We start from the raw sequence: 19,737 nt of genomic DNA, 5'->3' as shown, positions 1-19,737 counted from the left end.
GCAAATATAATACCTCAACTGGAAAGACTCAGAACTCAGGCAGATGAAATACAGGGGTGGCATCCTCCTGAACAGACTAAGCCTGGAACTGGCCCTGGACAACTCAAATCTCAATACCTGGTGTAGGCCTGGAACTGGAAGTCGGTACCCCGAGACACAGATATGGCTCCAGAGATGGATGACTCAGAACAACAACCTACTACCCCAGATAGCCAGTAGGAGAGACAGGAAAAGATTGATGAGAGGAGGATCCACACAGAAGATAACAGCTGTAATCTGTACACAAGCTGAGAGAATGAAGGTGAATCCACACGAGGAATAAATAACCAAAGTATTTATTTCAGCAGGCAGAATGAAGCTGAATTCACACGAAGGGTTAATGGTTTGCAGTTCATATAACAGCCACAGGATGAAGCTGAATTCACACAGCGGTTTATGGTTTGTAGTTCATATAATAGCCAGCAACATAAATCTGAACTCACTCAGAGGGTAAATGATCGAAAGTCCATAAAACAGCAACAGGATGAGGCTAAATCAACTCAGAGGGTAAATGGTGGAGATCTGTGTACAGCAGGAGGATTAAAGCAGCAAACAACAGCAACTGTGGTGATCTGGCACCAGGAGCTAGGAAAGTGTTGCACTGGCAATTTGCTGAGTGTAGGAGAAGACTCTTATAGTCTGCAGAGATCAGGTGTTCAGACTCAGCAGGATGCTAAGCAAATGTCTTACCCAAGATAGCAGCCTCCAGTACTGCAGACATAAGTCACGCTTGTCCCAGGAAAGAATGCTGCATTCGACCAGGAGGGAGATATATGGAGATATGGTACCGCCTAGTGGTGTAAAGAGGACCAAGACCCTGATTTGTGACATGTGGTGGTTATCAGTAGCAGTTGAAAGAGACCTTCCCAGTGGCTTGAGAGGTGAAGTGCAGACGTACCATTGACAAGGATCCAGTCACCAGGTTGCATGTTATGGGCCGAGTTTGTGCTAGTTGGAACATGGGTAAATTTAACTCATTTCTGTAAATGACCAATGGTCTATGTAAATTATTGGAAATAATGACCTAATGCATAGTTACCCCACTTAGATACAAAGTGGAAAAACCCATGATTAACATGTGAGAAGGCAATCAAAGGGTTGCTGGTTTAATAATAGCACTTGTAGTGATAGGGTTAATGTAATCTCCATAATAGTGTGCATCACTGGTGGAATCTCCTTTTTTTGTGTGTGCAATATCACCCTCTGAAGGAGAGATGCTTCCATATTTGGCATTACAGCCCTCTTCAGATTTGTTAAGTTGCACAGAGAAATGGTTGGTACTTATATGGTCACTAAGTGAAGATAAGCAGAGGGGTATACAGTTGTTATTCTGCTGTGTCTGTGTGAGGATTCACAACACTAGCTCCAGATAAAAGCTGTTAGATAACTATTTACTATGACAACACCTACTCTTAATTTCTGTAATCAGCACACTGCTAAGAACAGCAATCTAGCTAGTCTCCTCACCTGGACCACTGTACAGCTTTATCTACTCTGCGATCAGCCCTTTAGTGAAAAGGTCAAGTTAACAATTTATCTCACCTGTTTATAGCCTTTGTAAAGTTCCTCAGTTCTACCAAACCGTGGCATGTCTTATTTTGGATTGCGCTGCTTGTGTTTTTAAGAAAACTTGTATTGTTGACTGTACAGTGCTATGCTACATTCTCCAATCCATTGACATTGGCTTCATCCATCACTATTATACCTTATACAATCCTTTGACTTCACTACCAGTCCTCTCAGGACTAAGAGACTTGACCAGACGTGGTGTGCCTCTTATAGCTACCCCAGTCAAAGGTTCTTTCGTGGGAGCTTCCAGCACCGTGGCATTCTGTTCAGCTGTACTATCTTTTGTTATTGCACGCTCTACTGTAATAAATGAATAATGCTTAAAAAAATAGAATATCCAGATATTGATTACCAGTATACATTCTGCAAATGTAATTATGTTCTTTTATTTACAAGGCGCAACAAAAGGTCTGCAGCGCCATACATGACATATACAGAAAACAGTGATCCATAACACATTACATGATACATGAAGAACAAAATACAAAAGACCAGACATATTGAATGTATACATTTACAAGTAACATGGTAATGCAGATCAAATTATTTATGGGACAGTGAGTGAGAGTGATGGTAGTGACCAATGTGAAATAGACCTAAGCTTAAGAAAACAGGGCTAGGGAAACAGGCCAAGAGATACAGAGGGTGATGGAATATTATAAGGAGAACACAAGGAAAGAGGGCTCTGCTTGTGAGAGTTTACATCCCAAAGCAAAAGGGAAGACACAAATAGGGCGGTATTAGCTGGGGGAGTGGGGGTGAAAGTTAGGAGGAAGGATAGGCCTGAATAAAGAAATGAGTCTTAAGGACACGCTTGAGGCTTTGAGAGTAGAGGCTAACCTGATGGGGGTGTGGGAGATTGTTCCACAGCTGGAGAACAGCCCTGGCAAAGGAGGGAGTGAGAAGAGATAATCAGTAGTGAGGCGGCGGTTATTGGAGGAGCTGAGGTCGCAGCCAGGAGTGTAGGTGGAGATGAGGGGGAGGACTGATTGAAAGCTTTGAAGGTGAGGCTGAGAAGTTTAAATTTAATTCTGTAGGCCATAGGGAGCCAAAATAGTGACTGGTGGATGGGGACAGCAGAGATAGAGTGGCGAGAGAGAAAAATAAGGTGGGCAGCAGCATTCAGGATAGACTTAAGAAGGGCAAAGTGAGAGTCAGGTAGGCCAGAGAGAAGGAGATTATAGTGGTCAAGGCAAGAGAATAGAAGATAGTGAATAAGAGTTTTGGTGGCTTCTGTGGTGACAAAAGGCGATATGTTGGATATACTCCAGAAGTGGAAGTAGAAGGATTTTGAGAGGGACAGAATGTAAGGTTTGAAGGAGAGAAGTCAAGCATGACCCCAAGGCATCAGACTTGAGGGACAGAAAGGAGGGTAGTATTATTAACAGAAATAGAGAGGGTGGGTAGGTGGGAGAGCCCTGGAAGGGAGCCGGGGGCGATTCATTTTGGAAAAAATTAAGGAATTGAGAGACAGAACCAGGAGGACAGTATATAACAGCAACACGGAGGTGTGCTGTTTGGAAGAGGCGGATGGAGTGTACCTCAAAGGAGGAGACAGAGAGGGAAGGTTCAAAGGGAAGAACTCGTAGATAGCAACAGGGGGAGAGAAATATACCAACTTCACCACCTTACCGGTCCCGAGGTCTGGGTGTGTGGGAGAAGGACAAGTCCCTGAAAGAGAGAGCAGTAGGAGAGGTAGTGTCCTCAGGGGCTAGCCAGGTTTCAGTGATGGCAAGCAGGTTGAAAGATCTAGAGATAAACAGATCATGGATAGAGGCCAATTTCTTACAGACTGACCTGGTATTCCAGAATCCACAGGATAAAAGAAAGGGAAGAGGAGAGATGTGATTGATGTTGTTGGGGTTGCTGAACTGCCAGGGTGTGTATGATATTGAGCGAGGGGCATGACAGGGAAAGAGGATTTGAATTGGACAAGAAAAAGAACTAGGAGGGGACCCATCAGCGTGCAGGGGCTGGTGTGAAGGAGAGCAACAGGTGGGAAAGAATGGAGATGGGGCTGATTTTAGGGGGCATGTATGGGATAGGCAGGAGAAGGGAGGAGTGATGGGAGGGGGTAGGTAGGAACATGCCTATTTGCATAATTTAGAATTATGAAAGGTACTCCTTTTACAATGCTTACAGTATTGTTTCATATCAGCACATGGAAATGGCTTTTCTTATGTGTATTATCTGTGTGCTTTAAGATAGTCTTTTTGTAAAGCTATTTCCACATTCAGAACAAGAAAATGGTTATTCACCAGTGTGAATTTTCTGATGTTTAACAAGACCTGACATAACTGTAAAACATTTCCCACACTCAGAACATGGAAATGTTTTCTCACCTGTATGAGTTCTCTGATGTGAAACAAGACTGAATTTAACAGCAAAACATTTCCCACACTCAGAACATAGAAATGGTTTCTCACCTGTATGAGTTCTCTGATGCTTAACAAGAATGTATTTATATGTAAAACATTTCACACACTCAGGACATGAAAATGGTTTTTCACCTGTGTGAAGTCTCTGATGTATACCAAGGCTAGATTTCTGTGTAAAACATTTCCCACAATCAGAACATGGAAATGGTTTCTCACCTGTATGAGATCTCTGATGTTTAACAAGGCTTGATTTCTGTGTAAAACATTTCCCACAATCAGAACATGGAAAAGGTTTCTCACCTGTATGAGATCTCTGATGTTTAAGAAGGCTTGATTTCTGTGTCAAACATTTCCCACAATCAGAACATGAATATGTTTTCTCACCGGTGTGAATTCTCTGATGATCAAGAAGATATGATTTCTGTGTAAAACATTTCCCACACTCAGAACATAGAAATGGTTTCTCACCTGTGTGAATTTTCTGATGTTTAACAAGACCTGATTTAACTGGAAAACATTTCCCACACTCAGAACATGGAAATGGTTTCTCGCCTGTATGAGATCTCTGATGTTTAACAAGGCTTGATTTCTGTGTAAAACATTTCCCACACTCAGAACATGGAAATGGTTTCTCACCTGTATGAGTTCTCTGATGTGTAACAAGACCTGACTTAGCTGTAAAACATTTCCCACACTCAGAACATGGAAATGGTTTATCACCTTTGTGAGTTCTCTGATGTTCAATAAGATGTGGTTTCTGTGTAAAACATTTCCCACACTCAGAACATGGAAATGGTTTCTCACCTGTGTGAATTCTCTGATGATCAACAAGACCTGATTTAGCTGTTAAACATTTCCCACAATCAGAACATGGAAATGTTCTTTGACTTGTGTGAATTTTCTGATGTGTAACAAGATGTGATTTCTGTGTAAAACAATTCCCACATTCCGAACATGGAAATATTGTATCATCTCTATGAGTTGTACTAGGTGTAGCAATATCTGAGTTATTAGGAAAACATGCCTCATGATTAGAGTTATCAGATTGCATATGTGCACTGTGAAGTAATTGATGTATATTTGGACGAATGGGTTTTCTTCCTGGAAAATCTTGTATGATGTTATTTTCTATTTTATAACCTGGAGACAAAACAAGATATCCCTCTGAGGTATTCTGGCTTTTGTGTCCATCTGCTGAAAATAAAATAGATGTATGAAAATTAGACATTGAATAGCAAATTTGCACACATTTTGTGAGTTCAAGAAGTTCAATTGTTTAATTTCTACTTGCAAACAAATAGACTTCATTACAAATCTAAATGTACAAATGTGATGATACCAGGATGTAAGGATAGGAATCCAGAGGAAAATCCTACAATCTAGAGTTTAAGGATTACACAGCACTTTAATTACAGATAACTATAAACAATAGCTTGTATATATCAAAGAATACTTTAAACATTCAGTGCTCACCAACCTTCAACCATCATCCAGTAACACTCCAGTGTTCATTAACCCCAAAAGGTTTTCTTTACCAGCCCACGTTATAGGGAAATGATTATGCCCATGACTAATAGAATAAGTCAGGCAGAGCAAATAAATCTGGAAATCCAAGAAAAGCTTTCAATCCAATATCCACAAAACTCCCAGGCAAAAATCCTTAGCACACTGGCAGGAGTTGCGACTTCAACGCCAATAGCGTTTTGGAGGAAATGATACACACACACATAAGTCTCTCCTGCAGGTCTTTTAAAAAGGGACATTTCCCACACTGGAAAGTCCACCCCCTAAGGGGATGGAGATGGGAGTAGAGATCTGTCATCGCCTCATGGATTTCCCCCCCTGCTGTTTTGGGACTAGGGGGTAAATGTATCAAGCTGAGAGTTTTCCAGCGGGTTTGAAAAGTGGAGATGTTGCCTCTAGCAACCAATCAGATTCTAGCTATCATTTTGTAAAATGTACTAAATAAATGATAGCTAGAATTTGATTGGTTTTTCAAACCGCTGGAAAACTCTCAGCTCAATACATTTACCCCTAGGAGTCTGACAATTTCAGAAAGAACAATAGCTACTCAAACCAGTTGCCGATTAACTTAATCCTGGTTAAGGTAGAGAGTCTCCCTGTTTTAACCCCTTCTATGTATTTGTGATGTCAGTGAGACTGTATGAAATGAGGATAATAAATTAAAACAACCCAATGTTTAATGAAACACAAGCAATCTTTTCATCCTATTTGTATAAAATGACAGATGAGTTTTTCCAGCCTCATCAAGTCATTGATGTTTTATTAGATGTTTTGGATGGGTAGGATTGCTGTGATTAAAATGAGGATCTACCGAAGTTATTATATTTATTTTGTACTTTACTATTGGTGTTGCCCAATGGGTTGATGATTCAATTTCAGAATTGAATGTGTTTGGAAAGGCAGATGTCAACCTTTGACCTATTTGCATATGACTCGAGAGAAGAGGAAGGGAGGCTCAGCACTGCCAGATTTGATCAAATATCAGGAGACGTGCCTTTTGTCCTAAATAGGAGACTGGTCTCTCCCAACCCAGTCAAAACCATGGGTAGATTTGGAAAAAAAATTAATTTCTTCTTTCCCCCTCCCAGATCTACAGAGTACATGGCAACCCCCTGCTCCTAGTATGCCCCGTTCAAAAAAAGACTCGTCTGGAATAAAACCTGGGCTACTACTCAGGATGTTTTGTTACCAACCTCTAAAATGTCTTTTGCATTCTATAGCTAAATTTAGCACTAATCTTATGGGTTGCCAATAAAGTCTCTACGGTGGGACATTTATATAATAAGTTCTTATGTCTTATACACAGATTAGATCTCAATTTGACCTTCCAGCACAAGACTAACTTCTGATCAGAATAAAGCAGGTATTTTTTTTTTATATAAGTTTCATATATCAGCTCATGAATACCCAAAGTCCTGTTCCCAATTGTTTTGGGAACGAGACTTGTGCCAGGTTTAAACTACAGCTCAATTGGAATCTCTTTTCTCATCTATTTATCACATTTCACAATGTTTAAACCATAGTGAGATGTTTTTAAAATTAATCCACAGGCTCTACTTAAACCCGGACAATTTACATAAAATGTGGTCATCTGTTTCAAAATATTGCTGGTGTAAGTGTGGGGAAATTAGGGATATGTTCCAAATTTTTAGACTTGCTCAGTAGTTCAAGCTTTGTGGACCACTGTATATTTGCACTGGTTAAAGCTGTCACTCAGCAGGATATACCAATGTTACCAGAAGTGGCCCTATTACAGATTTTTCCATATGGTAATTCTGCCTCTGATGAATATGTTAGTGGTCACATCTTAATTGCTACATGGACCGTAATTGCACAGGCACGGAAGTGCAAGTTAGCCGTGACATGGAAACTCTAGATGCTGCTTATTCTACCTCCGTGAATTCTCCGTACATGCAGTGGCGTAATTGGTTAGTTCTTACCTCTGATATGGGTAGATTCTCACAATATAGGGGCTGCCTAGAATCAGAATCTGTTTCGCCATTGCTTACTTCCTAGATATGTTTCTATCTGTGGTAGTGAATGGTGTTTCCCGAAGTATTAGGTTTTCGTTATGGGTCCCTTAATATATTTGGCATTGTAATGCCTGATGTTATTTTTATATTTGACTGTATCATTTTTTATTTTCCCATTACGTATATTTTTTTCTCCTTTTTATTTTCCCTCTGCCTTTGTTTTTTACTTTTCTTTTTTTTTTCTCTAGTTTTGAGATTTATACCCAGCTACAGGGACATGCAGATTGTAGTCACATATGACAATGCAAAAATGCAGAGTTTGGTGTGTAATATTTCCCAAGCACACACATAGACCAAACAATAACCAAAAGTAACAGTGCTAGAGTACCGGATCACCACCAAACAATAACTGAATCCGTGATATTGATATCAAAACCACAATATTTATTCTGTTCAATTCAACATATAATACATCTTAAATCAGTGCACTGATGAATACACCACATAAAAAACAATATAATATAATAAAATGCTAAAACAATTGCTCTAATACCAGTAATAACAGTATTAAAAAGATAAACAATAGTTTCTTGTCTCTAATCAATTCTGAATCATAGCCGTAGAGACATCTCCATAAATATAAATTGATTTCTTGGATATCCAAAAGGGATTGAGTCTGTTAGAACCAGCAGCTATTGAAAAAAAGCCTTCCCATCATGAAATCACACGACCTGAATTAAAACATCTGATCTCAATTTGTGATGCCGATAAATACCAGTCACAATATAATAAAACGTTTCTGTGAACATCCGAATTAAGTGTATAGAATACTATTTATAGCGGGATAGATGAATAGAGCCACATTTCTTTATCCGTTCACCGCTGAACGAATTGGCGCGAGCATCAGATATTTAAATCATATCGATCATATAATAAACTTGAAAAATAGATCCAGGTAATTAGCAAATGCCAGTCAAATGCAGCAAGAGATAGGAAGATTGTGATACTTTCCTGGTCCGGTGTATATGTGCGCACATCGGTAGCTCCGAAAAGGTGCAAAGTTCAATCTCTATACCCATTCACCAGTCACAAGTGGCATCACACTTGTTAAACATATTCTTGTCGACATGTGGACTGGAACGAATATTTAACTAATGTCGATTTATCTCATTTGTTAATATGTTTTTGTTTGACTAAACTATTTTCTTGCTACAGGAAAGAGACTTTATCACAAGAAGTGTTTGGTAAAGTATATATGTTTTTCATGTAACAGGTGACATCGCTAAGCGAGAGGGGGTGTTAATATGGAGCGCTACGCTCCGTCTCCCATCTTGGTAGTGGTGTCCCCTGTGATCTAGTGAGGACAGGAAGTGGGGCAGCCTCCATATGGACACTGTATCTTATAATACAAAAATAACTAAAGTTTATTCATTCCACACATATATAGATACACTGTGTCAACTTAAAGTGTTGTTACATTGTGTCCACTCTCAGGAAAAATAAAGGCAACTCCTATAATGATATGCGCTATTTAGGTTCAAAGTTCTGAGACTATTTCACTGCCAATATAAGACAAAGATGTTCCTATAAGTATAACATCTATTATATTGTCTTGCAGTCCAACAATTGTTGTTGTAGTACCCTCAACTCCTATTGAGCATTAGCATAATGCATAAGGATCAATAATAAAAGGATTAGTGCCACAAAGGAGTCTCCTTGGAGTTGTATTTGTTATTGTCAGATTCCCCACTGCTCAGCACTGAATAATCTCACTTGTAACAGTGCTAATAAAGTGGTCTGACTAGTGGTAGTGTCTGAATAAGGAGACTGTGTCACTCTTTTCTGTAATAGGTGTTTATTACTCACCAGTGCTGATATCTGTAGGGATTTCCTCCTCCTTACACTGCTGATCACCCCTCACATACGTCTCTTCTTCTCCCTTTATATTTTCTACCTTAATATCAATCAGATCTTCAACCTCAATAAAAAAAACAATAAAATAACACTTTAATAATGTCTTATTTCATTAATTGAGATTAAACATATAGTGAAAAGTTAATTTGGTAATTTTGCGAGACCATAAATTCCATCTACCTGACACTCCTGTGGGATACTGTGATTTTCCTCTGTACAATCCTGTGAATAATGAGGACGGGGACATCTCTCTGGGGTATTTCTGTTACTGGATCCATCTGTAGAAGACACACAGTGACTGAATACATTGTTTAGGTGTGATGATCAGATGTTGTGTGTACATTAACCAAAGAACCTCTAACACATATACATATATATATATATATATATATATATATGTAAGTAATTAAGGAGGCATCTATTCTATGTTCCAATCTTAAATTCATTGTAAAACAGTAAAAACAGGCTGGAACAATGAGAAATGTCAACACCAGTAAGATATTTATATGAGGGGATGAAAGTCTACGGTCATCATCAGGGTTAACAGAACTGACCATGCAAACCCCCATTTCGTAGATAAGATAAATACAATGATCCCTGTTAGTACAACAATATTTCTATATGTCCAGCACAGAACTGGTTTTAACTAATCTCAGGGGTGAGATGAGGGGGTGTGGATGTAGTTTTATTACTCAGCCAATACCCAGATAGTTTTAGCTTCAGTTGGAATGTTGAGAAAGCTGTGTCCAACAACTTATCCTGAATTCCCTGAGTGCGATGAAGCAACGGGACTCCTCAGATCAAGACATTTCTCAACAATCAAATACTTATTCATTTTATATGTATCCTTTATAATAAACATTAGTATTATCTTTTTAGTGGGGTGTGGCAATGCATTTAATGACAGATAAAATTCCTACTATTGAAATTGTACTGCTTAGCATCTGTGCTGTGTTAGGGTTGGTTTATTTTGTATAAACTGTGTAAAGGTATTAGTCTGTGGTAATTTGTTTAGTGAGAATATTTAAGTGGAAAAAAATCAGTGAAAGAAAGTTGTAACGAAACGAGTGTCATACGCTAACCATTCTGTGTCTTGTTTCTCACATAATGTGGATTATTGTACTTTGTATAGCACTTGCTTTTGTTCCCCAGCTCACCAGACTACAACTGCATTGTCTAATTACATGTGGCTAAGAGGACATTGTAGTTCAGTGTAAATATGTATATTGTGTATTGTATATTGTATATTGATGACTTGCAGTAAGCTTGCTATTCATTGTCCTTAAACTGAAGCCAGGAGGGTTATGGGTAAAGATCAGGTGGTGTCCACAATACAGTTGATAGGGCTGGAGCTGCATTAATTCTCCACCCTCCTTCCTCTACAGGAAGCATGGAACAGCTGGGGACCCTGTGACATCACAAAGTAGTGTAAAGGGTTAATTTTAGGAGGGGCTCACTGCTACCTTATCCTTGGAAGTAGGGGAAGCCAATTAGCATCAATTGTTCTCCTTAGGACTAGTCCAGATGTTCTGTCTGCATCCCAGCAGGGAGCTCCTGTGAAAGGACAGCTCATCTTCACTGCCCTGTCCAACCCCCCTAGTCCTGCACTGACCAATGGTTAAGAAGAATAGACCCACGGGTTTGCCCAGGGAGAGGAAAGACTGTGGAAATTAGACCCGAGATATAAAGAACGACTCCAGGGGGGGAAAGGATGTTCATTCTGGGATTTCATTCATGAAGGTGCAAGATCTAGTTTTTGAGTTGTCGTTCTCTGCGAGAGTCTATATATGCAGCTGAGAGAGATCCATGGGTCGTGAAGTCTGGACAGCCAGGTAACTTTAACTCCTTAAGCTAGTGGGGTAAGGGACAGATGATGTGGTAAACCTGCCTGGCATTTATTTACTGTGTGTACATAATAGTCTAGTATTGTTTGTATGACAATAAACATACTGTTGTACTTTTGTAACTGCATTTGCCTGAGTGACTGAGAATCCTAGAAGGTACTGGGTAGACTTCCCTGGCATAGGAAGGCACCCGTGGGTGGCCAGCCAGCGTGAAGTGGGTAGCATTGGGCCAGATGAACCAGGTATCTTCACAAAAGTCAAAAGAACGCGAGTCCGCGCCCTTGATGAGTGTCTAGTTCAGGACACAGAGCACCCATTGCTCGTAGATGTAATAAATATGTGTAAATATGTTGCACCTGTACAACTGGCAGATCCTCGCCATGCTGCTGTGCATTTAGATTGTCTCAATATAACACCGATGAGTGAAAGGCTTCCACAACATAGGGTGGATTTGTGTGCAACAAGATGAGACAGAGCGTAGAGAAAGTGTAGAAAAAGAACTTTCACAAATTACAGATATGGGTATTGAGATTGTGGGACGTAGGCGCAGATGGTGTAACTTTAACACAAAGAGAGACTATCAGTTTGGGAGCAGTGTGTAATGATCCCAGGGTCACATTACAAATGAGAAGGGCACAGTTCACAGACTGTAATGTCACATTGCTGCATCTCATTCCAGATTCTACAGCACAAGTATATGAGACCTACAGATGTGGTTGATAGGAATACATGGTATGAGTTGGGACAGGGAATACAGAGATAATGTGAGCTGGGATGTATGAATGGAGTTACCCGAAATCCATTACCAGAGCTGGGTGTGTATTCTGTGCAGACTGAATGGGATGGTCCTGATGTAGCTCTATTTAATTCAGTAATGTGTAATAAGCTTTTAACCACTGCTCCTCCCCAACTGAAAGCAGCTGTTATCACTATGCTGAGTACAATGCCCACTGGTAGAGCTGTGGTTCATGCTGCTTCATTGATGAGTCAGTTGGGAGAGTTAGAGAAATAGAATAAAAAAAACAACAGCATATTGTAGAGAGAGAAAAGATTTTCAGAGGAACAGAGTCAGTCTACAAACAGATTTAAAGTGACAGGTGGGCAAATGTTTTTTGACTTGTTAAATGCTGGAGTGCCAAAGAGAGAGATGGAATTGCGATTGCCTATTGAGAGAGGTTTGGCTAAATGGTCCCCAGTGTATATTCCTCCTCTTCCACAGCCAGTTAATCTCAAACAATACTGGATACAAGGTGGTCTGAAAAAAATAGCAGAGACTGTGCAAGCGTTAATAGAAGCTGGAGTTTCAGACCCGCAGTCAGTACATAATAGGTCCTATTGTTTTACGATTGATTATAGGGGATTGAACAAGGCAGCAGCTGTTCTGGATACGGTGACTCTGGCAGAACAGATTACCGAAACATCGGTGGTGGATTTGGCCAATGCTTTCTTTTCCATTCCTTCAGCACCTGAGAGTCCAGATTAATTTGCTTTCACTTGGGATGGTCAGTTATATACTGTGACAGTAGTTCCGCAGGGCTATTTACATTCACCCACCATTTGTCATGGTTTGGTGGCAAAAGATCTACAAATGCTGAAAGACTTGACCTGTACTCTGTACCATTATATCAATGACATTATGATTTCAAGAGCAAGAGAGGATCAAGTACAAAAAGACTTCAAATTATTGACTGATCACATGACCTCAAGGGATGGAGAATCCCTCAAAAGTTCAAGTTCCAGCGCAAACAGTGAAATTCTTAGGGGTAGACTGGTCCACAGCCAGTGATAACACAACCAGTGCTGGATGCAATTGCTAACATTAGTTCTCCAACAAGGAAGCACAGAAGGTCTTGGAAGTCTTTTTAGGGTTTTTGTGCCCCACCTATGCTTAATTCTTAGGTCTATTTACAATGTGACCAGGAAGAAGACTTAGTTCACATGGACAGATGAGCAAAAAAAGGCTTTGCAGGTGCAAAACAGGCAGTGAGGACTCATAATGCCCTTGGATCCTTGTAACCAGATCAACCATTTTATCTGGATGTGACAGCAACTGAGCATGGGATGTCTTGGGGTCGGTGACAGATATCTCCACATACTAGAACAAGAAAGAGTCCAATTAGATTCTGGGTTACACAATTCTCTCCTGCCCAAAGAAAATATTCACCACTGGAGAAACAATCTTTAGCTGCTTTTACAGCCTTACAAAATGTTGAAGCAACTACAAAGCAGCAGCCTTTGACTGTCAGAAGAGTCTTACAAATATCTAGATGGGTTTGACAAAGGGGCTTAGGTGCACGTACTGCAATAACTCAGAAACCAACGCTACAGAAATGCAAGTGGTATTTTAGAGAAAGAGTTGGAGTATCATCTCAAGAGCCTGCTTATATCAGTACACAGATAGCTGGTTTGGTCACCTGTCAATCAGATGAACTTGAACAACCCCATCTCCAGAGAGGGGGCAGTCTAGTGACAGAGGCTAAACCATGGGCACAGCTGAAGAAAAGACAGGAGCCTGGTTCACCAATGGCTCACCACAACTAATATATAATGGACGAGTATGGATAGCCGCTGCCTACACACCAGTAACAGAAACCATAATTCATGAAACAGGTGTTGATGGGTCAAGTCAATAATGCAGAATTATAGGCTGTGAGCATGGTCCTACATGAAACAGAGGGAGATGTTATCCACGGCAACCTTGATCTGAAGAAAGAGGTCAGGGGTACCAGCCCAGGTGTCCAGCCATGGGCAGCAGCAAGAGCTACCCAGAAGAAGCCATTCCAGGTGCCGAAGGATACTGGTGGTGGCAGTAGAGCGCCCTCAATAGCATTTAGAGAGGGCGTATTTGTGATAAAGAAAGTGGACAGTCGCAAGGCAGTTCAAGCCAGTCTCCAGCAACATGACAGGGTGGCATAGGGGGGTCATTCTGCCACAGGGAGCCTATCTGGACTCAGTGCAACCAACATCCTGTGTCAATCGGACATGTAAATGCACACACTAATTTTCCCCATAATGATGTAGCAGATCAACTAGCACAAGTCAGTGTTTGTTCTCTGACAGAGACAGAAGAAGATGAAGAACTGAACAGATTGAGATAGTGGTCCCATGTCCAGTCGGGAGACAGAGGTGCGCAAGGCACTACAGACTGGACCAACCAAAAGGGAATACCACTGACACACTTGATGGCCAGAGACATTGTTGCTAAGTGTCCAACATGTCAATAAGTAAACTACAGAAAACACTTAATGGGTGATGTAGACTCTATACATCGAGGAAAAGCTGCTGGAAATGTGTGACAAATGGATTTTATAGAACCACTACCTACAGGAAGAGGTTATTTCAAATATTGCGTAACAGCCATTTATACATACGCTTTATAATTCTTTATTATTACAAGACATACAGGGACATTATGTTACTCCTATGGAGGTTCAAAGAGATGATGGAACTCACTTTACTGGCCAGAAAATCAGAAAATGGGCCAAGGAGGAGGGGGTACATTGGGTGTACCATATACCTTACTATCCTCAGGTTGTCAGGCTCAGAGAGTATGAGTGCTGTTCACAAGCGCAGATTTGCACTAAATTGTCTTATTTTATTAATGGATAGTTCCTGCTAGTCTAACTGAAAAGTATTTGTATAATACAAAAGTGTTCAATCAACCTGCTTTGGTATTAAATTATCTAATTGCAACACAAGGGGGTTGTGTGTCAAATTGCAGCACGGTGGATCCGTGGTTATCACATCTGCCTCACAGCACTGGGGTCATGAGTTTGATTCCCAACCATGGCTTGATACCTGCATGGTCCTTTGGTCATCTGCAACTTCTACACTAAAAGTTAGAAACTCCACTGGACTTCACAGGATACAGAGTACAGATTACAGCGTCCAATCAAAAGCACAGATTACAAAAATGCCTTAGCCCGTTTCGTCTTATAAAGATAAGACTTCATCAGGAGGATAGTGTTTGTTGTATACAACAAATACTGGGAAATTCAGATTTGCGCTATACTATATTTGTCCTTGTAAGTGCAAAATCTATATGCTAATGTGTAATAAAAAATTATTTTTTTTTAAATATTACATTATGATATTTCCGTTCATATAATTCTTTCATATACGGAGTGATCGGTTCCTGTTTAGAATCATCGTGAGATATAACAACTATCTGTGCTATAAGAGATAATACAGATAAGCGTGAATTTATCGTTGGTACGCAGAATCACTATAGGTGGGGAGTGGTATTCACATTGTTTATATAATACGTATTCTTCTGGTTTCTCTTTATTTATCGTCTTCCACATCAGGAGACTAACCTGTTGGATGATTATAAACTGCGGATTGAGGCTTATGGGCTCAGACACTATATATATCTGGTACACTGAATATATATCACTTGGTTTATTTTTTTTGGATTATATCCTAATTCTTCTAGATACATACAACGATCTCTGTTAGTAGAAAGACATTTCTATATGCCCAACAAAGAACTGGTTCTAACTAGTTTCAGGAGGAACAAGAGGGAGGTTGGATTCAGAGTTGTATTAGACAGCCAACACCCAGATAGTTTTACCTTCAGTTGGACCATCGTCGAGAAAGCTGTGTCCAACAAATTATCCTGAATTCACTGAGTGCGATCAAGCAACGGGGCTCCTCAGATCAAGACATTTCTCAACAATCAAATTGTATTCCGCAGCTAAGTATTTATTCATTTTATATGTATAATTTAACATAAACATTTATATTATCTATTTACAATTGTCTGTCAATTATTGTAATCTCACACTAAAACATAAGAGTTAATGTCCATCCTGTGACAGTCTATCATTAGTGTTGATATGGAACAGTGTGTATTTCTAGGGTCTCCACATCTACAGCATTGTGGGGGGCAGAGGGAAACATTATCTACAGTACCACAAAAACATGAAACCCTCTGGTTAAAGGTGGTACCCAGCCTCTTCTACTTTACTACTGATGGAGGTATTGTGTATTAATGTCAACATCTTGGGCCATTGTTTATCTGAAAAAGTATCCCGGAAAACTTCTTCCCACTTTTTAACACAATCCAGCCTGGCATCAACTGCGGATATCCCAAAACACACCATAGATAAGAGGCTGTGAACCCATATATGAAACAAGAAATAAGACTGGGGATGGGGAAACATTTTCATGTTTATGAGAGAGGACTCTCATGTTAATCACATTCCACCTACCAAGCGATTGTGGGCAGATACTGTGTAAGAAGATCTGCCTCAGTGTGAGTACGTGGTTTACAGTATAAAGTTGGGAGAGGTCATGGGATATCTCCGTACCCAAGTATTTCACCGACTGTCTGTCCCTGTACGGCGCTACGGACACCTAGTGGCGCCCTATAAATAAAAATTAATAATAATAAAAAAATGTGAAACAATCGTAGACAAATATCCCTTTGTTATTAAGTGTCTGATCCTAATATAAAAGTGTGAAGAGGGGAAGTGAAAGGAAACCTCCAGCTGTTCCAATAGGAAAGATGGATAACTCATACATCATGGTTGGCTCTTTTCAGGAAGGTTGTCTCCCTGTGTCTGAACGTAGTTGATCACTTGCTCTCACCTTGCACCATTGTACATATTGTGGTAATGACATGAGGTGTCGCAGTGTCACCTATGTGGTAACATTGGTGTGACAGTGGTTTGCAGAGCTGCCTCACAGCGCTGGGGTCATGGGTTCTATTCTGACAAGGGGACTGTAGCTGGATGACTGATAAATAACTTATTACATACATTTATTTCAATTAGTGGAGCAGTGTGCCAATGTATATCATTGCAAATGTATTGACTTTTGTATTGGAAAAGTATTGATTTCTGAGGCTGTATGCCAGGTAGGAGGTAATTTGTTTTTGTAACTTCTGAAGGCAGGAATCCCAAGCTAATTAAGTCTTTTCATGGGAGCGACCAACACATCGTCTTGACCTGGGTGCACGATAGGGGGTCGTTACCTTTCTATCCTGTGTAGTTTTTCATCCTGTGTCTTAGAACCTCTCTGAATAATGGAACAGCAAGCGATTTGGTAAATCACAAATTGATGTAAATTTTGTTTAAAATTGCATTATCTCCAAGTCTAGAGAATATTACATCCTGAGATTAAACATCAGATTTAATACCTCCAGCTAGTATCAGGGGGCTGGGATACCCCCTGCCAACATGTGTGTCAAAAATTGTATAAAAAGAGCCCTGTTTTACCATGTAATGTATCATTCTTTCTGTACTACTGGATGATCAGTAGTACCTCCAACTAGTATGTAATGGTCCTTGTAAGGTCTCCTTGAGCAAATAAACTATCACTGCTTGAAGATTATGCCTACGCCTATTGCCTACTGTTTTCTATGACCAACATATAAGAGCCTACACTCTAATCCGTTCCCTGGCCGTCCTGTGTTGAACTCAGTGTCTCTATATCAATGCTCTGCCCGCTACTCAGCAGTCCTGATCCATAGTAAGAGGTCAGGAGTTACCAGCTAACCCAAAGCTAAGAGGGGCTGTAGCAGCTATACCAGCTACCCCAGAAGTAAGCAGTTCTAGGCGCCACAAAGGAGCCTAAGAATGGCAGCAAGGTTCTCGTACAACTATTGCGCTATTGGCGAGTGCCTGGTAGCAAGGTGACATCAGTAGGTGTGGTCAGTAACAGTCTGTTACTGATGGTGAGAAAGAAACCCAGGAAGAACATCATTTCATCCTTCTTCCCCCGACAGATCAAGTGGCAAAGTAAGTCCATCCGGTTACAGGCACTATCTATTTATGTGGAGTTTGTACGTTCTCCCCGTGTCTTCATTGCATTATAGTATGGAGGTAAATGACAAGGCAATTGATAAGGCATAATATGTAGCTGAGCAGGGTGTGGGTTTCTCTGGTTTCAGATCAGTCTGCCAGTAAGAAGCCTCAACTTGGAGTTGAAGAAGAATTCACCAATATCCTCCGCCTGATCTGGGCAGTAAGATGGTGTTTCCTCTTACTAGCTTTACTCATGGCCTGAAAATATCCTGATATATATGTTGTAGTGTCCGGATAGGTGCAAATAACATCTCACAGCTTCAAGATAAATCACACACCCATAACCCATATTACATGTAATAACATAGGTAGTTGTAGTGCTAGTATACAGCTTGGATCAAATAACATTAAGAGAATGTAATCATTACTGAGAACCACATATATAAATATTATTACTACTATTAGTGCACAGGGAGGATCATGGATAATGTCACACAGGGTCTCATTCAGCTATTGAATCACTATGGTGACTTCCCTTGTACTGATATATAGGAATCACCAGAGTATGTGGGGGGAGGAGACTGGTCAGATCTCTGGGCTGGTAGCTCACAATGATATGATGTGAGGAGGAGAACAGGAGTCTAATAAGGACTGATGGCTCCTGACTCCCCCACTGAGCAGATACTTGTTCCTCATTAGTTTGTACAGACAGAGGAGGATGTAGAATAAGAGATTGATGTAGTACTCACCTGTGCGGATATCTGTAGGGATTTCCTGTTGATCACCCCTCACATACGTCTCCTCTTCTCCCTTTATATCTTCTGCCTTAATATCAGCCAGGTTATCACCCTAAATCACCCACAGAGCAATAAAATACTACTTTAATAATGTCTGATTAAATTATTTGAGATTAACCAGAAGAATATCAGTTTATAATACACACACACAGCTGCTCTACAGATCATATATTGAAAAGTCACTTTGGTATTTGGTGAGACCCTAAACCCTACCTACCTGATAGTCTTGTGGGATAATATGATTTTCCTCTTTACAATCCTGTGAAAAAAATGGATGGGGGTATCTCTCTGGGGTATTTCTGTTACTGGATCCATCTGTAGGTGACACATTGTGACTGAATACATTGTTTTTATGCACTTCATTGTGCGTATATAAGTGGCCCCTCAAAACTGCTTTCTCCTATGTAATAAATAATAGTCTACTCTTACCCCATGACATGAGGGTCTGACGATTCTCCATCATCACGTCCTTGTACAGAGCCTTGTGTCCTTCTAAATACTCCCAGTCCTGCATGGAGAAATAGACAGTGACATCCTCACACCTTATAGGACCCTGACACACACAATGATACAGTCATCACCCAGACACATCCCCTGGTGTTACTGTATAATGTCCCATTCCCAGCAGTCACCTCTCCAGTCAGCAGCTGAGTGATCTTGTTGGCGAGTTGCAGGATCTTCTGATCACTGTTTTTCTCATGTACCAGTAAGTTAGGTGGAGGCACTGTGACTTGGGCAGGATTCTGGGTCCTGCTCAGTCTTTCTGACACACGGAGATGGCTACTAAGTATCACACACTCATCAGATGTCTTCTTCACTACTATGTACTCCTGTGTATTGAGGGATACATCAATAAAAAAAAGTAAACAAAAAAAACAAGTTGTTATTTTTAGGGGTTAATTGTGAAAAAAGTAAAATTTTTACAAAACAATGTCTTTCCTATATGTAAA

The 19,737-nt window shown here is 40.3% G+C and overlaps 1 protein-coding gene across 2 annotated transcripts in view; it reads right to left on the bottom strand.

The window, feature by feature from the left end:
• Nucleotides 1-19,737, bottom strand: part of LOC142159791 (uncharacterized) — a 1,176,369-nt gene that overhangs the window by 953,726 nt on the left and 202,906 nt on the right. The window contains exons 3-8 of one of the 2 annotated variants that reach the window (XM_075214525.1): nt 19,420-19,617; nt 19,217-19,295; nt 19,005-19,102; nt 18,740-18,839; nt 9,578-9,675; nt 9,350-9,461 (exon numbers count right to left, since the gene is read on the bottom strand). In XM_075214525.1, coding sequence (XP_075070626.1) covers nt 9,350-9,461; nt 9,578-9,675; nt 18,740-18,839; nt 19,005-19,102; nt 19,217-19,295; nt 19,420-19,617 — 685 coding nt within the window. The remainder of the gene's footprint in view (nt 1-9,349; nt 9,462-9,577; nt 9,676-18,739; nt 18,840-19,004; nt 19,103-19,216; nt 19,296-19,419; nt 19,618-19,737) is intronic. The other variant, XM_075214526.1, reaches the window with a different exon arrangement.

The sequence above is a fragment of the Mixophyes fleayi genome, chromosome 6 (assembly GCF_038048845.1).
Source record: "Mixophyes fleayi isolate aMixFle1 chromosome 6, aMixFle1.hap1, whole genome shotgun sequence".
NCBI classification, from domain to species: Eukaryota; Metazoa; Chordata; class Amphibia; order Anura; family Limnodynastidae; genus Mixophyes; species Mixophyes fleayi.
Note: the sequence above shows the minus strand (reverse complement) of the source record. Positions and strands in the feature narration are given on the sequence as shown.